At 42.6% G+C, this 21692-nt stretch overlaps 1 protein-coding gene across 3 annotated transcripts in view; it reads right to left on the minus strand.

Annotated features, from left to right (window-relative positions):
* The window catches only part of ANO10 (anoctamin 10), an 88055-nt gene that overhangs the window by 7592 nt on the left and 58771 nt on the right, over positions 1-21692 (minus strand). For all 3 annotated transcript variants that reach the window (XM_088653870.1, XM_035129045.3, XM_035129046.3), the window contains exon 12: positions 20937-21053. In XM_088653870.1, coding sequence (XP_088509996.1) covers positions 20937-21053 — 117 coding nt within the window. The remainder of the gene's footprint in view (positions 1-20936; positions 21054-21692) is intronic.

A 21692-nucleotide genomic window follows, 5' to 3' on the forward strand; every position in this document is an offset into this window, starting at 1 on the left:
ACAGCAACATATAGGCCAATGTAATATTGCATTTGGCGGCGTGCCTTTAAACGATTAAGACTGATTCAACATTATCAGCTCATACAGTCCTCTAGCCATGTAGGGAACTAACGTTTTCCTCTTTGTTAAAGACAAATGGGACATATCTGCTTATCAGGAAATTCCAACTTGTTCATTTGCAGGCATGTCTAGCAATTTTGGTTAGACATTGCTGTGTATAGCAATATTTCCATTTGTTTTTTTGGGGGGGGTGGGGGTTCTCCTTATAATGAAAAACAGATTTCCATAAAATGAAGAGTGGTTTTAAAAAAACCCTCTCAAAATATTTTGATGGGAACATAATGAAACAGAGAGGAAAGCAAGAATCAGACGGGGGGATCCATCAGTGGAGAAAATGCACACTAACCACAGCCTGTTCCTGTGATAAACTTGAGGGGGGGGGGAGATTCACAGTTCATAAAAATATACCTCTCAGAGGAGCATGAAGAATAGTATCTGCCATGGCAACCAACCAGGACCATCTTCAGGCACTCTCTGAATGAGCATTTATGAGCAGATTAATTCGATACATGCACTGATGAAAGGACTCCTGAGATCTATAACTGTCTGCCACTTATTACACTTACTGTGCAACTGGCTGTTTAGAACAGATTGCACAATATCCATATTGACCCAGCACTTTCACAGCACATTTATATGAAACAGATTAAGCACACATGCCCATGCCATTCTGAACCACCCTTTTTAATAGGTGTTTCACAAACAGCACGGTACTGCTCTGTGGTCTTTATTTTAAAATAAATCGAGAGCTAGAAGCCAATAGAGATTGGTTGGCAATAGCTTGGGAATTTCAAAGAATTGTCTAAAAAAAGTCATCTGTCAGGCAATAATATCACCTCACCCATCCCAAACACAGAAAATACTTACCTGTATCTATGGTACTGCTATAATGTGATTGATGGTTGGCAATGTGATCGTATTTCAAAGGCATAATCAGACCAAAACACTTTGTCAATAATTGTGTCTCCCCGAATACAACAGTATTTCTTTTTAAAGAAAGACTGCATCTTATGAGCACCCACCACCCAGGAATAAGTAGAGATATAAACATTCTGGCCTCGGTCCAGTATACCTGAAGGAGCATCTCCACCCCCATCGTTCTGCCCGGACACTGAGGTCCAGTACCAAGGGCCTTCTGGCGGTTCCCTCATTGCGAGAAGCCAAGTTGCAGGGAACCAGGCAGAGGGCCTTCTTGGTGGTGGCGCCCACCCTGTGGAACACCCTCCCATCAGTTGTCAAAGAGAAAAACAGCTACCAGATTTTTAGAAGACATCTGAAGGCAGCCCTGTTTAGGGAGGCTTTTAATGTTTAATTGATTGTTTTATTTCATTTTTCTGTTGGAAGCCGCCCAGAGTGGCTGGGGAAACCCAGCCAGATGGGCGGGGTATAAATAATAATAATAATATATTATTATTATTATTATTGAAATTTTGAAGCCGTAAACATTTGTCGTTATTATTGTTCTCCGCAATCCAACAGTGTGCCCGTTATTCAATTCATTTCAACAAAATTTAAGAGCACCTTAACTTAGTATTGGATTGGGGCCTATATGTGCATAAAGTATTTTGGAGAAATCAACACAGGTGATATATAAATAGGCATTATTTAACTATTGTAAGAATATGAAATGTCCTACATATAGCCAAAACTAGTAGCATATACAGTTGTATGGTTAGATAACAAAATATGGTCTTTATTTTTCATTCTGACAATACAATGCAAGAATCTGTGCTCAAGCAGGCTGGCATCTAAGCAGAGATTTTTGCTGGTTGACAAATACAAAAGATATATACAGTGGACCCTTGGGTTACGTTACCTTCGGGTAATGTAACTTTCGGGTTGCGAATGTGGCAAACCCGGAAGTGTATACTAGCAGCCCACAATCATTTTGAAGGTAAAAAATTAAAAGTAAAGGACCCCTGGACTAGAGATGTGAACCCAGGAAAAACCCGGAAAAAATCGGAGGGAAACCCATTCCCCCCCCCCCGTTTTTTTCCTGAAGCCATTTTTGTTTTTTTCCGAAAAATTGGAAAAATTGAAAAAAATAAAAAAATACTGTAGATTATGGAATGTTTTATTTTAACATCATGAATAAAATATTTTAAGATAAGGGGTTCAAATATTTTATAAATCATTTCTTAAAAAATATGTATGGTATCAGATTATTCTAATTTCTGTGAGGACAAGAAAGTCCTAGGTAAAAAACTGAACTCTCCAATGCAAGAACAAGATACATTTCTTCCTTTAGGAGGTGCTGTTGTCACCAGAAAAGAAAAAGATTTCAGTTTTGTTTTTGCATGTGTGTGGTATGCATTGGTTCTGTTCCTCTTCACTAGGCCTCAAAGCACTGGAAGAAAAGGGTAGGTAGAGAAGCTTTTTTCAATTCGAGCAAACCTTCAATTTTTAGAAGTCCATAATAACTGTGATAATGACAGACGCAACAGAGTAGATGCAGAAGCAGAGACTGAAACTGATACTGATCATTACAGCTCAGAAAATGATTCCGATTAAATTTCATTCCCATTCATTGAAACTTAGTCTCACTTCCTTCTTCAGTTCTTTTTATGAGAATGTTTTTTTTAATACTGTGGACAGGAAATATGAATAATTGTTACTTCTGGATTTTTAAAAATTGTTTTGTGGGTTGTTGTTTTTTGTTCCACATAAACTAGTAAACAGTTCAGGAGATTGTTGCTCCTTTTGTTACAAATACAAATAAATATTATTTTAAAAGTAAATTCTGTTTGTAATAATTGTTTGGATACATTATATTTTTAATATGCTAGTTGTGATAATTTTATGCCCCGAGCCAGCAGGACCCAGCTGAAGCGTCAACAAAGTGCCCAGCAGCGCCGCGCAGAAGCCAAAAGCCAGCTCCACACGGCGTGCGCTGCTGAGCGCTTTGTCGGCACTTCAGCAGCCAGTTCCGGGCGCCGAGCCACGGCAGGAAGAGGAGGGTGCTTGCCAGGTCGGCACCGCGCCGAGTGAGACCGCCGAGTGACCCGAGCCAGCAGATCCCTGCTGCTGAAGCGCCGACAAAGTGCCCAGCAGCGCCGCACGGAGCGCCCTGAGCCTCCGGGAGACAGCAGGAGGAGGGCGTCTGCCGGGTCGGTGCCCAGCAGCGGAGCACCCCGAGCCTCCGGGAGCTGGCAGGAGGAGGCCTGCCGGGTCGGCGCCCGGCAGCGCCATGTCCCCCGAGCCAGCGGGACCTAGCAGCAGCAACGCCGGCCGCGGCAGGAGGAGGCAGGCACCCAGAACCATACAGTACTTACTGGTACAGTGGTACCTCGGTTTATGAACACAATCGGTTCCGGAAGTCTGTTCATAAACTGAAGCGTTCATAAACTGAAGCGAACTTTCCCATTGAAAGTAATGGAAAGTGGATTAATCTGTTCTAGACGGTCTGCAGAGTACTTAAACTGAAGCGTTCATAAACTGAAGCGAACTTTCCCATTGAAAGTAATGGAAAGTGGATTAATCCGTTCCAGACGGGTCCGCGGAGTACTCAACCTGAAGCGTACTTAACCCGAAGCATGGGTGTAATTGGTTCCGGAAGTCTCTTCATAAACTGAAGCGTTCATAAACTGAAACGAACTTTCCCATTAAAAGTAATGGAAAGTGAATTAATCCGTTCCAGATGGGTCCGCGGCGTTCGTAAACCGAAAATTCGTAAACCGAATATTTTAGGAGAAACACGGTAGAGTCAAGGAAGCCCAAGTGATCCATGACAGAAGTGTATGTCACAGGGCTACAGCATTCTTTATGGCAGCCTTGGATCCAAATTTAACTTCACCTCGGAAATATTCACGGCCATGTACAAGTTTGTAGAGAAAGCAAATAAAAAAGCAACTACAGGTACTACAGGTATGCAGCCTCTGAGGACAAACCCCCAGAAAGTGATGAACAGATAAGGAGTAAATAGAATGGCAAATCAAGTCGATGGATTATGCCGAAATAGCTAAAATGACAGGAAGAATCAGAAATCAGGACCAAAATTTTAAAAAGGAATGGGGAAAATTTCTAACTTATCTTAAAGACCATAGAAAACAGTTAAAATTGCAAGTAGGGTTGCAATATCCTTGTAGTTTAATGGTGAATTTTGGATACAATGGAGAGGTAAAAGATTTGGATTACTGTATTACAAAAGATGCAGGAGGAAATGATTAATGAAAGGACCCACCAAGGAGAGGAGGGAAGTCCAAGAAATTCCTTGGAATCTTGTTTTTATGTTATATGTTGAATATGTGACTGGAAAATTTTAATCTGAAAAACCAAATATATATACAGTCATACCTCAGTTTAAGTATTTTCAGTTTAAGTACTCCGCGGACCTCTCTGGAGTGGATTAATCCACTTTCCATTACTTTCAATGGGAAAGTTTGCTTCAGGTTAAGTACGCGTCAGGTTACGTACGGACTTCTGGAACCAATTACCGTACACCCATACCTCGGGTTAAGTACGCTTCAGGTTGAGTACTCCGCGGACCCGTCTGGAACAGATTAATCCACTTTCCATTACTTTCAATGGGAAAGTTCACTTCAGGTTAAGTACGCTTCAGTTTAAGTACTCCACGGACCGTCTGGAACGGATTAATCCACTTTCCATTACTTTCAATGGGAAAGTTCGCTTCAGGTTAAGTACGCTTCAGGTTAAGTACAGACTTCCGGAACCAATTGTGTTTGTAAACCGAGGTACCACTTTACTGTATATAAGGAGTAAACAGCAGGCAGCAAGTAGTCATGCTGTAAAGCAACACCGACAGCAAAAACCATGCGGATGGAGACTAAATATAATCGGAAAATAATCTTCTTCGCAGCCCTGCCAAATCTGAAATGTGTCATTTTAAATATCTACTTTATGGCACATACTGGCTATCTTTGCTAATCCAAATCACAGGTTGGGCACTTGCAAGATTAGTGGGAGTGACTGGTCAGCATCTGTCTGTCTCGGAAGTAAGCACAGGCCAAAAGCTCAAGGGAAATTTCTGCCCGGCCAAACCCTAACATTATATATACTCATAAGAACCCCTGACTCATGCAACGTGTGCTGATTGAATAACAACAGTGCCTAAAACCCAAATAAATGTGTGCTGCTTAAAAGCCCTGCACTTAAGCCACACAAAAGAAGAACTAGGCCACAGAACCCTTGCTTAACTATTATGCAACACAGCAGGAACATAGTGAGCACATTATAACACACGAGGGAATATTGAATTGGTTGAAGGAACTACCATGTGACAAAGATTCAAAAATCACAATACTCCAATAGAAATCAAGCACATTGTACAGCGGCACTGACCCCTTTACTCTGAATAAATTCTGGACTCTATTTTCATACCAGAGATTTCAGCTTTGACTGAAGGTTCACATCGCAGGAGCCCACTGCCTGCTCAAAGCCTTTTGTAGTTAAGATAATTTTCTGAATGGCCCTAAAATGTTAAATATAGTAACACACTCTCAGAAGGCAATCTTGCCATTTAAGCAGCCTCCAACATCTCAAGACGACAGCAGATTGTTGCCTTGGCAACCCATAGCCTGTTCAACACTAACCTGGAGAGTCAACATGGACCACCTGAAGAACCACATACAAAGGTATAAATTTCTTATTCTGCACAATTACAGGCATCCTGGTGTCACGGTCAAAGAAATTAGAAGGGAAATGGTGATCCCTTTATATGTATTGAATTTGACAGTGGTAAGTATTGTTAATTGTATTAATCTGCCCCAGAGAGCATTCATACAGAAGCTTTCCGTTCATAATAGTCAACTCCATTTTTAAAAGAATCACTCCTGCAAAGATCTCATTACACGTTCACCATCACCTAGCAAATGATTGTGGAGGGGGGACAGAGTGAACAGAGCAAATGGCATGGAGAATTTGGCTTTTTCTGCACTACAGCCACCCAGGTCTCTAGGTTAGGCCTGACACTACAGTTCTGTAATTATCCACAAACTATTAAAGAAGGTAGTCTGCTTATATGCAACACTTGCACAGAGAGGAATCGTGATCTTTGATCTTCTCAGGTCATTTTCACTCCCTCTCAGATGTTACTCAACTATTTATATATTCATTGGCAAATTACTATACTGCTAGAGAAATCCTCCTGGGAGTTGACCCGTGCCTAATAATAATAATAATAGTAACAATAATAATAATAATTTTATTATTAATACTCCACCCATCTGGCTGGGTTTCCCCAGCCACTCTGGGCTGCTCCCAACAGAATAATAAAAACACGATAAAACGTCAAAAACTTCACAATACAGGGCTGCCTTCAGATGTCTTCTAAAAGTCAAGTAGTTGTTTATTTCCTTGACATTTAATGGCAAGGCGGGCGCCACTACCAAGAAGGCCCTCTGCCTGGCTCCCTGTAACCTCACTTCTCGCAGTGAGGGAACCGCCAGAAGGCCCTCAGAGCTGGACCTCCGTGTCTGGGCTGATGATGGGGGTGGAGATGCTCCTTCAGGTATCCTGGGCCGAGGCCGTTTAGGGCTTTAAAGCTCAGCACCAACACCTTGAATTGTGCTCGGAAATGTACTGGGAGCCAATGTAGGTCTTTCAGGACCAGTGTTATATGGAGTGGGAAAAGGGGACTCCTCATGCAACAAGGGCAAGACTGGTACTGAGGTTTAAAAAAGGGAGTATGGTCCTTCTGGCTCCTAGCACCAGTACAATTGACTATCATACCAGCAGTTAAAAAATTCAAAGCAAGTTTTCAAGATTTTAAAGAGGCAAAAAGAAAACGTGCAACATATGGATTCTAGGTAGGAATGATTTCCTTAATGAATTATAGTTTATAGTTTCTTTATTTATAGTTCAGTGAATGTATGTCAGTGTCTCTTCCCCTCTAAAATAGGCTCCCAAGGGGATTTACGCAGAATATCAAGTTAGACAATTGAGTTCCCAAATCTTTTCTGTTGCAAAGTGGTGTTGGTGTGGTGCAATTTTAAGCAAAGTGGTGCTGTGCTGGAAGTTTGTACTTAACCCTTCTCACTTTATTGCAAATACAACACCAGACCATCCAGACCATTTTAGCCCTACCAAGCACCCCAGGTTTCAAAGCAACTTCATCCTTCTGGTGGAAAGTTCATTGTGGTACAGAAAGAATAATGGCTGGACCTTACTGTTGCTACTTGCCTTAACTATAAGAGTATTCCCACGCCCCTGAAATAAACTCTTATTTAGAAAACAGAGATGCTGGGAAAAATTAGCCACACAAATATATGAATAGCTGACATATGCAGATAGATGCATGTGTCCCTAAATATAATTGTTCACCATTTAAAAAACCAGTATCAATCTGAGAGAGAACTTAGTTATTGCAGGTATTGTCTTCAACATGACAGGCTTAAATACAGTGTGAACTTGACACCAACCCAAGATCAGTGAAAGCAAATTCCAGGTACAAGTTAGAAAGGTGCCCTAAATTCACAGCTTTCCTTTGACTAGGCCCCCCCCCCCCCGTTTTCATTTAGAGAAGCTTTCTCCATTTGCTTTTGTTTGCTTAAGGCTTTCCTACAAAAAGAGGTACATTCTCTTCCCAGTCCAGGAAAGTCCTTGAGAACCAAGCATTGTGAGTGTTGTAGATGAAATGTGGGGTATAATGAGGGCAAATTAAATGCAGTTTAAAGCAGTTGGCGGGCCTAAGATTGTGTCCAAATAAAGAATATTGTTGAAGAAAGCAGGACACAGTTCATTCTTTCTGTGCTTGTAACCTAATTCAATCAATTTAAATGAATTGCTTGGTGTGAAGGGGTATTTCTAAGACAGATTCTGTGATTTGCTTCAATAATTCCGGTATTTACCTAAAGTAGCATGCTACAGTAGCATAATAAATGAGGGTTTTCAAGACACTGCTCCCCACTTTAACAGATCTGAGCATGGAGCAGTTGCTAAGGCACGCCTCTGCCCTGATTTTTGGGTTGGGAGACAATTTTGATTCAGTTTGCATTTCAATCTGAACCGACCAAACCTGCACCTTATGAAACACTAAACAAATCAACACACAGCCATCATTCAAAATCCACACTGCTCCAAATTTTGCAAAGTAGTTCTCCAGTCAAATAATGTGTGCAAATAATGCATATACTAGTGAATAATGCATATACTTTATTAGTGAAAACAGCATACAAGAACATATTAGATTAATAAAAACTATTTTGCAATATTTTTGTATTAGGGACAATTACATATAAACCTGTTTATTAGGAGAAATCTGCACAAAAATGCTGAGGATTTATTATTATTGTTATTGTTATTATTAATTTTAAATCGTTGCAGAGATCTGGGGAACTAAATTTAAGACTAGAAAAAATCAGGACCTGGGACAATTGAAATGGACTGATCTGTCCACCCTTCCTGCTTTACAGAGGACAATCCTCTATTTGAACGGCTGGCTACTCCAAGCCTGAGTGTGATATTTGCACATGGAACTTCCTAATAATCAATTAAGAGGCAGGAAGGCCTGGAACAGGCATTATTCTCTCACAAAGTGTGAAGCAAAGGTGGTCCAACAAATGGCCTGAGGGTCACATGCAGCCCTCAAAGCCTTTTCTGGCAGCCCTCAACAACATTTGATGCCCCTGCCCAGCCCTCACAATTGCCTTCCCAAACCCAGGTAAGCAAGGGTCCTAGAGCCCCCTTCCTTCCCAAAGCCTAGTTAGCACTTTCCCAGAATCTTGTGCCTCTTTCCCAAAGCTTGGCACCTCTCTTCTTCTTCTTCTTCTTCATTGAATTTGTATACTGCCCTATACCCGGGGTTCTCAGGGCGATTCACAGAATAAAATCAATATATACGGTAAATCACAAAATACATAATTAAAATAAAAACAACACCCCAATAGCCCCCCCCCAAACACATTTTAAAAGGGCATAGGAACTTAGCCGGCTTTGAGAAGGTAGCACGGGGGCTGCGGAGGGGGGGGGAGCATCAAATTGTGGCCATGCTCCCCTCCCCACGAAACAAAGCAGTATGCAAACCGCAGGTTCCACCTCAAAGTACTCTTGCAGTCTACTTGGTATGGAAACTTGGGCCTCCCTGTGTTAAGCACTGCCAACTGTCCGTTAGGAGATGTGTTCTGGACCTGATCCTGTGGATTATTCATAAATCTAAAGGGGGAAAATCTATTTATACAGTATATGATAATTCAATCGATAACCATTTGCTATGGTGACAATACAGATCTCTTTTGGGCAATTGGTTTCCAGATCAGATGCAGCGCTCTGTTCGGTGTATGCACAACTCTGACTGATGTGAGGTGAGAAAAAGGTAAGCAGATAAAAATATACATTGTTTTAAGATTGCTAGTTCTTTTAAACACACATGCATTTCATATACACACAACCATTCCATTAAAAAAATAAATAAACAAGTGTGGGTTTGCTCTAGAAGATTAGGATTTCTAAAGCTTCCAGCTTTTGCTCTTAATTAAAATGAATAAAAAGTGCTCAGGTTGCTTTTATATTACAGCTGATCCTGCTGCATTTAATAGATTCAAGAAAATATGACTAGCTCAAAATTGCTTATATTAAGTGCTGTCACCGGAATTCTTTGTATTTTCTCAGTTGAATTTGTGAAATGTTCTTTAATACTCCAATTATAATCAGTTTCCAAAATAGGACTGATTGACTGCATTACAGGGCAGCACTTATGTAACCTGCTTTATATATGTTATATAACCTTCATATATTGTGACAGCAAAAGGATCTCTAGGATTTTTGACTGTCAGGCAGCTTTCTTGCTCTCTAAAGCTACAACTGGAAGAGAGAGAGAGAGAGAGAGAGAGAGAGAGAGAGAGAGAGAGAGAGAGAGAGAGAGAGAGAGAGAGAGAAATTGCACGACCATTTTCTAAACTTTTGGCCTTTTCAATATATAAATGGCACAAATCGTATGTGGGCAACATGACAAAAATGCTCCTCTCTTTCAGCCTCCCCACCAGGGAGCATTCATGTTCTATATATGGCTTCCTGGAGGACTCTTGCACCTCCACTCTGAGTCCATTTTGGCAAACATCTCATACCTTAAACTTCCACAGGCTAAGAACTTCACTGCAACATGCAGCTTATAGCCCAGAGCAGAATACTTTCTACCTAGAGTTAGGCTTCTGCACTATACAGCATCATAATAATTTGCAGACTATTGGCAAGTATTCCATTGTCTTTTTTTTTAAGAACTTGCAAGTTTAGAACTGAAGTCAACCTTCCTTGAATGCATAGAATCAGAAATACGGCAGTAATAATGAACTTGCAGGGAGAAACAGTTTTTGAGCTTGTGGACTTTGGCATTAGGGTTAAAGCGTTTCACAGCTTTATTTGATTACAAGAAAAGCAAAACCATCTATATCAATTTCCTTAAATTAATCCTGCCCAGGTAGAAGAGAGCCATTGTTAGCCATTCAGCCTGTGGGGCTCCAAATGTTGAACTATTATTATCCCTGGGCCTAATGAAGGTTATGAAGTAGTTGAGCCAACAGCACCTAGAGTGTCACAGATTCTCTACCACCGGTGGGATATTATAAAAACCTGCAAGACTTGTAAAGAGAGATAAACCAAGAAAACACATCATAAGCAACTATGGTTGCACCCTACCACCTTCTAATATATATATATATATATATATATATATATATATATATATATATATATATATATAATCTGTCTCGATCCATGTCCCTTACTGCTTTGATAATGATAATTCAGGGATGGATGCTAAATTATAGACATCATTAGGCCCTTTTAATTAATAGCCAATTATACAACCTGAGTGAAAAGGGTGACCTTTATTTTGAAAGTAGCAGACTACAAAGCTTCAACATTAAGACAAGGTCTTAGAAATATTTCTATTTAACCCCACCGCTGTCCCAATACATTTAGGGTTTGCTTCAAAATATTACGCATACCCAAGGAGACAAACACTTTAGGTTTGGCTGCCCGGGGGAGAAGTGGCTGTTTATAGTCAGATGAGTTTGCTGTGAATAAAAGATGCCTGCATAGAAAGGAACAGTTGCAGCACAGACAAGGGAATAGCACTATGCTACCTTTATTCAGACTGCGTAGGATGCACTGGTGTGACCACAACAGTGAATATATTATTGCATTATATAAGGCTGAAGTCATAAAGTGTCTCAACTGAACAGACACATGATTAAAGCCTTGAGCATATCCTGGTGTTGTAGCTCTGATGAGCTACTGGGTCATGCAGGAAGTCAAAACAGGTGATCATCACAGGTTATTTGAGGCATAAAACTGACTGAAGTTAAAATACAGTAATATGCTCCATAACATGACCAACAGGTTAAAATGACAAGATGTGTTGATATTTGACAGATGAAACTACCAGAATCAAAGAGAAATAAATGCATTGTAGAAGGCTCTTGGCCTGAAAGCTGCAGCAAAGGTACAACTGGCACAAGAGACCAGCAATGCTTTTTCTCTGCTCCAAATTCCTCCCTACTGAGCCTTTTTATTAACAGCAAAAAGTAAACTGATCCTCATCATCATTATTTGAATTTATATACCGCCATATACCTGCAGGTCTCAGGGCAGTTCACAGAAAGGACCACAATATATAAAATAAAAACAAAAACAACCCTATAGCCCTCTCCCCAAAAAAACACATTTTAAAAGGGTATAGGATGCCCATCAGGTCAACCGAAGGCCTGGTTTAAAAGGAACATTTTTGCCTGGCGCCTAAAGGTATATAACGAAGGTGCCAGGAGAACTGCCCTGAGGAGAGCATTCCATAGATGGGGAGCCACTGCGGATAAGGCCCATTCTCGTGTTGCCACCCTCTGCACCTATCAAGGAGGTGGCACACAAAGGAGGGCCTCAGAAGATGATCACAGGGTCTGGGTAGGTTCATATGGAAAGAGGCGGTCCTTGAGGTGTTGCAGTCCTGAGCCGTTTAAGACTTTATAGGTCAAAACCAGCACCTTGAATTGGGCCCGGAAACTAATTGGTAGCCAGTGCAGTCGGACCAGGATCGGTGTAATATGCTCAAACCGTCTTGCTCCAGTGAGCAACCTGGCTGCTTAATTTTGCACTAGCTGAAGTTTCTGGACCGTCTTCAGAGGCAGCCCTACGTATAACACATTACAGTAATCTAATCTTGAAGTTACCAGAGCACAGACAACATTAGTTAGGCTATCCCTGTCCAGAGAGGGGAGTAGCTGGGCCACCAGCCGAAGCTGATGGAAGGCACTCTGGGCCACTGCTGTGATAAGCAAGTTTACATGCAGTTAGCCCTTCAGTGGACAGTGGCACTTAGAAGTAACCTATTATCTACTCTAGGAAGGTATCATCCAAGTCCTCAGTCAGGCTTTGAGGTCTATAGCAGGTTATTTGGGCCTGAGTCACTTCAGGCTTTAAACACCAAAGTCAGCACCTTGAATTAGGCCCCAAAACACAGCTGTTTTAAAACAGGGCTTATGTGAGATCTAAATGGAACTCCATCCAGTAATCTGGCTGCTACATTTTGGACCAACTCATCCCAAGTCATCTCCAATGGTAGGCCATGTAGAGCATGTTGCAACAATCAAATCTGGAAGTCTTGGAGCATGGAGTTACAGCACATTAAGACCTCGGGAGAGCAAGTTGACTCCTTTGCCTAGCTTTAAGAAAGCTGCAACAAGCATTTTGTTTATCCTGGTTTTTGATGGGTTTTTAATTCTACTGTGTGGTTTTGTTTTTGTTCTTTTTTAATTGTCATTTTGTCTGTATTGTTGAATTACTGTATAGCACTTTTTAATAAATAACAATTACTCATGAAAACTGACAGAGCTGGTGGTTGTTGGCATTCGCCATATCCTCCCCAGTTGCTGTTCTACAACAGGAGAGAAAGCAGAAGCTAACTGCTGCCTCCCAAATAGGAACAAGGCTATGCCACACTGGAAAAGAAAGGAGAGACAGGAGAATAAAGCTAAAGGTAAAGGGACCCCTGACCATTAGGTCCAGTCGCGGACAACTCTGGGGTTGCGGAGCTCATCTTGCTTTACTGGCTGAGGAAGCCGGAGTACAGCTTCCAGGTCATGTGGCTAGCATGACTAAGCCGCTTCTGGCGAAACAGAGCAGCACACGGAAATGCCGTTTACCTTCCTGCCAGAGCGGTACCTATTTATCCACTTGCACTTTGACGTGCTTTCGAACTGCTAGGTGGGCAGGAGCAGGGACCGAGTAACGGGAGCTCACCCCGTCATGGGGATTCGAAACGCCGACCTTCTGATCGGCAAGCTCTAGTCTCTGTGGTTTAACCCACAGCGCCACCCGCGTCCCAAGACAGGAGAATACTAAGCAAAATTGAGCTCAATGCATACAAGATGGAGGAACTTGTTAGTGGTGGGGGTAATCTACGCTTGGGTTAGTGGTGTTCAATCTGTTCTGGATTTTGTAGATTGGTGTGTTTTGTAGATTGGTGTGTTCAATGGTCCCTCTCTGTCAGCCGAGGCACATGCTATCTTGGTGGATCAAAGCACCTTTTATCAGTTCAGTGTTTCTCAAACTTGGGTCTCCAGCTGTTGGACTACAAATCCCCTCATTCTTAGCTAGCAGGGCCAGTGATGATGGGAGTTGTAGTCTAACAACAGCTGGTTTAGGCTGATATGACTGATATAGAACCCTACCTGGATAGAGTCTTACTTTAGCAATCAGTGCCTTGTTAACTACTTGTTTGGATGACAGCAATCCGCTGTACTTGGAGTTGTTTGGAAAACTGTCCAAAAACTTTAGTTAGTCTGGAATACGGGAGATTGCAAATCAGGACGGAGCAATATGAACACACTAAGCTAGCACTTTGTCATCTCCGCTAGCTTACAATTAGTTTCCACGACCACTTCAAAGTGCTTATTTTGATATTTGAAGCACATTCATACAGGGCATACAGGGCAGCTGTATGATTTGCCTCTCCCCACCATGCATACCTTACCTTCCTGGAAATCCTACTCTCAATACTTTGAAAACACTTTCCTCAATTTCCAAAACTAATGGTTTTAATATGAAACCATTTGGCATTACTATTTTCATGATAACTAGGCATCTTTAATAGTTTATTGAAACCACCCAGACTTTTTCTGTTGTCCTGCTTCATATTTTCCTATAGAACCATGATGCACACTCTCTAGTACAAGAAGAGAATTTTAATTTTAAATTTTATCGTTAGGATATAAGTCAGATATTAAGATTGACAGAAATGTATCTTAGCGATGATTATTTAAGTGTATCATGGTGCACCTACAGTTACCCAATGTCGTGGAAGAGGTCAAACAATCTGAGAAGAAAACCTCAACTTTCTAGAAAGTTTTTTTTTCACAATTCTATCAACAGGAAATAACTAATTACATAAGTTTCACACATATTTAATTAAAATTTTTGATGCTAATTCTCAATTATCCCTCATTACAGACCTAATTTTATCATCACGCCCCATGCACTTGGTGTTATCTCACATATCCTGTTATCACTGACAGGTAACACAAAGTTCAGCAAAAGAAAAATGCTATCAAGACTAGCCAAGTTAAAGTTTTTATCTTTCAGGGTGTTGGTTTTTTTGGGTGTACATCTTATTTTAGGGAGCACTGTTTTATATTGAGCCAAAGCAATGGAACAGCTGAGCTCAGTACTGTTAACAGGGGTTTACTGGTGTTTCTTGCCACCTGGGATTTTTAGCTAAAAGATACTGGGGACTGAATCTGGGGCCTTGCACATACTAAACATGCAATCCACAAATAAGTGACACCTCTGCTTTCAGGGGCCAGCTCTCAGCTTTCCAAAGAGAAAATGCTAACTAATCTAGTAGATGCAGAATTCCTTCCCTCTCAGAGGACTAATCAAAAGATGCCAATCATAACACTCAGTGTCTCACCACTAAACATATGAGTTGCCTCCACTGTAAGTACGTTATCTGAGGTGATGTGAAAGCTATGGCTGCTGCACTCATACAAACAATGGCTTGATGATATCGGTCTGTATGCATATGATACACATGCAGATTTCAAATGCAACCGAGGGGCAACCTGTCAAACAGGCTAGGGAAAGGTGCCCTTCTATTGGCCTAATTCTGTCACATGATCTGGATGATCATAGCCTGCCCTGACATGAACAGGCTTTCGCAGACCCATCCTCTCACTGAACTGATCGTGTCACATGACCTAGGTGAAGTATCCAAGCACAGGGTGCTGGTTGAAGCTTACTGCCCCTGCAGTGGCTATGGGCAAGACCACCATGCCATTTACCCTCCTGTATCCCTTATCTACACAGTGGCAGTGAGAGTGGCACTTGATACAGCAGGCTCTCAGTTCGTCCCCGAGAAGGAATACTGAACCACAGCAGCCTTAGCAGTAAGATTCTCTTACATTAAATGAAACTGGAGTGTATTAAAGTTAAGTAAAACGGAAGAGCCAGAGGGGCTCGAAACCCTCTGGGCAACTCTAGGCATTATGATTCCTCAGCTACAGTTATTCATCTGTCAGACATAGATATTAATAGCCCAGGCCACAGAGTTGATATGAAAGATTACAAAATACTTGGTGCATTACACTGGTGACTGAAAACAATGCTGGCACCAGTTCAGTACAGTTCAACTCAGTATAAATACAGTGACAATACAGCACAGCACAGAAAGAGGAAAACATGGATAGCAACACCAGTTTTACAAGCTCACAGCAGCTCAAAGAAAGAAAGAAACAAGATCACTCTTGTCCTCACTGCAACATTGGCTCTGCTTTCCTTTTGACCATCTTCCTCTCTACCCCGGTCTTAATTATTCCCTATAAATAGAATCGTGGAACAATGTCATGATCTTCTGTTTCGCTTCCATTCAGCTTAACGGGGCGGAGGTGAGGAAGTCCTCATTTACAACTGTGTTGAGTCCTGTATCATAAAAATCAAAGTGGTGCGACCAGGGACCGACTTTGGTCTTTCAAATTTCAGCAGCACCCTGTCCAAAATTCAGTGTGCCCCCACCTCTCACTTTCTGTTCTGCTCTGTTCACTATGTCAGAGTTGTGGTGCCCCCTGGGCTAGACGCCCAATGTGGCAGAATCGGTCGCATTGCCCAAAATCTGCCTCTGGTGCGATACTACTTGCCAGCTATTTGTTTTTAAACCGTAACAGTGAAAAATAATTTATAAGAAATTGATACCCCATATCAGTACTTTCCGCAATACTACATACATTCCAAACACTATGTGATGCAAGGACAGGGCACCTGATTACTGCACGTTACACACAAGCAGACCCCACTTTAGACAACAAGCTAAAGCAGAAAACAAGGCTTTTTCTTCTCACCTAGATCTGATGAGCATTTTATATATTAGATGCTGAACATGCCTGCACTTGTACATTGGCATTGACTATGATATATGCCATAAAAATCAAAAGGCAGAATAGTATTCTCATGCATTGAGAAACACCCAACCACTTCAAAGTGTACAATGTTCTCCTGGAAATACTGGCATGAAACAACAGGCCCATCTACCCTGGATAAAACAGTTTTGACATCATCTTCTCCATCTCCTTTAAAATCAGCTTGCCAAATTTAATCCAAGAGACTTACGGATGAACTAGTGCTGCCAATTTTGCACTGCATACTTAGAAATATATACAATTTAAAAACATTCCCAATTTCCATATAAGCCCATCACAGATGACAATATACTTTTAGCAGACAGCTTTGTAAAAGATGATGAAGATTATTCTGTTAGAATTTTGTGAGAACGTTCTTTAAAAACAATTTCTAAGTGCTCGAGTCATTCAATTACTTTAGCATGCACTGATGTAATTTGTCCATATCGAGAGAAATAGAGCAATGAGTGACAGCTCATATAATCATTTTATTTCACTACATTAACTAAAAACGTAAAGCTTAAAGGCTGGGCTCATCCGCATTTCTTCTTGTTCCGTGTTTATAAAGCACTGGTCCAAGTAGTTTTCTGCTTGACCCACACCCCAAACTTTCTAGAGATGGGACCAAGGCGTTTTCCACTTGCCCTGTTCCTTTTCCAGGGAAAACCTGCTCTTTAGCTTTAAGGGCTTATTCACACTTACATTTCCTCTGCTCTTTCTAGGCACAGTCTGCACTTTAAAACTCCAAACACACACACACCTTTTCTTTTCATTTTTTGCTCTGGACCTTTCCCCGAAAAATTCGCTCTTTAAAGCTCAATTGGAGCCAATCTCAAATTGACATCTGCTCCGATTGATTGCTAAAGATCTGGTTTCCACGGGGAAAGTTCTGGGCCAAGAAAACCCCAGGCTCTTGACACAGAGCTTTAAAATGCAGACCTGTGCCTGGAAAGAGCGGGGCAAAAGGTAAATGTGGAGAAGCCCTCAATCAGAACAAATGACAATTCGCAGAAAATCTGATTGCTGTTTGCTCTGACTGGGCGCTAAAGAGCGGTTTCCCGGGGGGGGGGGGAGCAGTGGAACAAGAGGAAGGGTGGGTAAACCCACAGTACAGAACACAACCAATAGGCATCTGCAAAAGTAAAAAAGAAAAATAATAGCAATGGCTACCGTGTTTCCCCTTTTTTAAGACACCGTCTTATTCTCTTTTTTACTCAAAAAAACACACGGTGTCTTATTTTCAGGGGATGTCTTGTACCTTAAGGCCTCCTCGGAGGGGCCAGGCAGCTGGTTTGGGGTGCTGCTGGGCGCTCTGTTCGGTGCTGCAGCAGCAGCCGGGTCCAGGAACCAAGGCAGCAGGCTGCTGGCTCAGCGCTCCGCCCGGCGCTGCTGGGTGCTCCTCTCTGAAGCAGCCGGTGGCGGGGCGGCAGGCAAAAGAAAAAAAAGGGGGGGAAGAGGCCAGGCCGCTGCACTCCGCCCGGCGCTGCGGAGCGCTCCGCTCTGCAGCTGCCGGTTCCGGTGGCGGGGCGGCAGGCTAAAGAAAAAGAGACCAGGCCGCTGCGCTCCGCCCGGCGCTGTGGAGCGCTCCGCTCTGCAGCTGCCTGTTCTGGTGGCGGGGCGGCAGGCAAAAGAAGGGAAAAAAAGAGACCAGGCCGCTGCGTTCTGCCCAGCGCTGCGGAGCGCTCCGCTCTGCAGCTGCCTGTTCTGGTGGCGGGGCGGCAGGCAAAAGAAGAAAAAAAGAGAGACCAGGCCGCTGCGCTCCGCCCGGCGCTGCGGAGCACTCCTCTCTGCAGCTGCCGGTTCCGGTGGCGGGGCGGCAGGCAAAAAAAAAAAAAAAGAGGCCAGGCCGCTGCGCTCCGCCCAGCGCTGCAGGGCACTCCGAGCACTCGGCGCTGCGGAGCGCTCCGCTCTGCAGCTGCCGGTTCCGGTGGCGGGGCAGCAGGCAAAAGAAGGGAAAAAAGAGACCAGGTCACTGCGCTCCGCCCGGCGCTGCGGAGCGCTCCGCTCTGCAGCCGCCAGTTCCTCGGGCAGGCAAAAAAAAAAGAGGCCAGGCTGCTGGCTCGGGTGCTCCCTGCGCTCCCTGCGCTCCCTGCAGCAGCAGCAGCCGGTTCCAGGCCCCTCTGGCTGGCTGGGTCCCGCTGGCTGGCTGGGGCACTCGGCGGTCTCGTTCTACATGGCATGGAGGTATGCCTTATTTTCGGGGGGTGTCTTGTATTTCACTAATGGTAAAAAATGCTGCCATGGCTTACTTTCTGACTATGTATTAAAAAAGGGGAAACACGGTAATTATAAATATTCTAGTAGGGGGTTCATCTCTGCCCACAGGTGTACTAAGGTGGAGACAGGGAGAATGAAACCAGTGCCATGTTAGGCGAGTCTGCCACAGGGCTGCCTACCAAATCAACAGAGTGCCAGCTTAGCTTTCATTAATATTCAGGAGGCTCAGCCTCCAAATAATTTCTAAGCCATGTCTGAATTCTTGGGGCTTAGACAAATATGATAGGGATACACTTCAAAAATTGAAGAAAATATTCTTAACTGGAGTCAAATAGTTACAGACTGAAAGAGTCAGTAAACTGAAGTTGGCATTATGTTTTATACTCTCTAACCCAAAGGTGACTAGAATAACTTGTGTGTTTAAGGTTTCAATGGGTGACCTACTTTTCCCTCTTTTAATGCAGTAAAAAGGAATAGCTCCAGTAGGTTTACAATCCTGCTCTTGTAATATTATGCAAAGCTGCTGTCTAGCCATGGTTTCTTCTCAATAAATGCATCTGAGGAAGGCAAAACTGAGCAGTAACACCTTAGATTCAATCTTCAGCCTGATATGCAGTTACTGCGGAAGATAGCCCTGACCTGGATGGGAACACACACCAAGAATTGGAAGAGAAATGTCTCAAATGGAACTTCACAGCATTCAGATATAAGGCACATCTTGTTAAAGCATATGCAAAACCTTCTAGGGATCTCCCTTTTTTCCAAGCCACTGGAATTAGGATGTATCTCAATCTCATCTGAAAACTGATGAGGCTGCTTCCCTGTGGAATGGTCTCAAATTTCCATGCTCACTTTTCATAAGTCAGTTATTAGCATTTGCATGTATAAATAATACCATCAATTTGGATGGCTTTCTCAGTAGAAGCTGCCAATAATTGGATAATTCTTCAAAGTCTGAATACATCAGCCTGGAGAAAACAATAGCTAATGTCTTATACATGGTAATTGGAATTGTAGATAATGTTCAGGTAGATATTTCTTAACTCTGAGACTATTAAATTCTTCAATCCCAGGAAAGGGAAGAGAAGCCCCAAGGAATGAGAGAAGCACAAAGCTGTTGTTTTTAAAAATAACTTAAGTAGATCAGCAGCAACAAGAAAAAATTGCCTGCAAGAAGCATTCTCAGCATTTGCTCTACATTTATAGTATCCTCCCTGGCTCAAAAGCACAAGCCTGACTTTTTTCTGGAAGCCAGCTTAAGTTTTCCTGTTTAGTTGGGTTTCTGGTCACTGGTCTGTGGTAGTACGGAGATGGCAGAATAAGAGAGATGTGGGTATTCTATTATGTGAGATTTTAATATTATTGAGATGTAACTGTTTTAGTTACTGTTGAGTTATCCAAATTATTTTGGGCTGCTTTAACCCAAATTAACAACAAATTGCTTTGGCTTAGCAGTACAGTTACAGCTGGGGAAGGCTGGGGAGATGGACTTATAACAAGAGCCCTTTAGCAGGAGAAGCTGAGAAAGTTGATGTGCCTCCTAGGCAAGTTTGAAAAGACAAGAGTTAATGACAAATAATGTGGCCTCAAATGCAGAACTCAATGAATGTGTATTGGCACTAGAAGTACCCCTTTATTTTGACACTGTAAGTAGACATTAAACGCCAAGAGAAGAAATGGTCTTGTTGTATATATTGGCATGTATCCATACAGCGGAGCCATCACTTACACCATTAAAAACTGAACGTTGGTAGCAATAATGCATTACGAATTATTTTAAGGGACTGGATGCTTTAAGGGTATGTGTCAGGAGACCTCCGTACAGGGAGCCTCCACCTCTCCTGCTGACCAGCACATCGCCCAGTGAGAGCAGCAGCAGCAGGTCAGGGGAGGGGGAGGAGGAAGGCAGGGGGATGGAGGAGAGAGGGCTCCGAGATGCTGCGGAGCCCTGGCACTGCCCTGGCCAACAGGCTGAGGAAACGGGGCAGCCACTTCCGTCGCCCCAGTTAAGGCGTGGTACTAAGCGTAAGGAGGGGAGGTGGCGTTTCGGGGTGCCCAAGCTCTTATGCTGGTCACATAACAGGAAAAGTCCACTCTCGGATTCTGCGAGTGACTAGTAGGTCATGTTTCTTGGCATCTCTTCACTGTAAATACTATGCACAATAAACCTGTTAAAGACAGGACGGACTTTGGCATCTTTACTCAAGAGTAGCCACACACAAGCCCTGACAGCATGTAACGAATCTCAGTAGGAAAAAAGGATGGTGGTGACAATTTCCATCTTTCTCTCACCTGCAATATTCTTACAATAGTCTTAGTTCTTACCTGCTGCTTGAGTGCCTCCAGAGATTCAAATTCCTGCCTTGCCAATTTTATCTGGATGTCTCGTGGTTTATCAGCAATCGCGTATGCCATAAGAAATTTCAGAGCTAGTGCTAAATGCTGGTTGGGGGACAGGGACAGAAGAGATAAACAGAATACCATTCAGTTATGTGTGCTTAGTATCCTGCATGTATTTGTGTGCAGAAATTATCATCAATGACTAAAAACGGACAAGGGACAACTATAATATGAACATTATCAGCAACACAAGTGAATAGCAATTTTTCTGCATTATTCTAGGGCAGGCCCCCCAAACTTGGCCCTCCAGCTGTTTTGGGACTACAATTCCCATCATCCCTGACCACTGGTCCCGTTAGCTAGGGATGATGGGAGTTGTAGTCCCACAACAGCTGGAGGGCCAAGTTTGGGGGTGCCTGTTCTAGGGAGTAAGTGATAGTAAGTGGAGAAAAATCTACATGTACATTGACAGGATAAGACTATACAATCTACCATGTCAACTTTCACAGATATTAGCAAGGAGAAAGTAAATCCTTAAATGTCACTTGATCTGTTAGGTGTCCTCCATCCATCCATGAAGCTGTATTTTAGATTGTGGGCCTCAAACCAAAAATAGTCCATTCTGCAGTAACAAGTAATGCTGTACCTCAAGTAGATTATAAAACCAGAGATTAGGCAAATTGACAAAGAAGAGAGATATACTGCAAGTGTATTTTAAAAGATTGGCAAGTGATGTATGTA

Source organism: Zootoca vivipara, chromosome 11 (assembly GCF_965207765.1).
Source record: "Zootoca vivipara chromosome 11, rZooViv2.hap1.1, whole genome shotgun sequence".
Taxonomy (NCBI): Eukaryota; Metazoa; Chordata; class Lepidosauria; order Squamata; family Lacertidae; genus Zootoca; species Zootoca vivipara.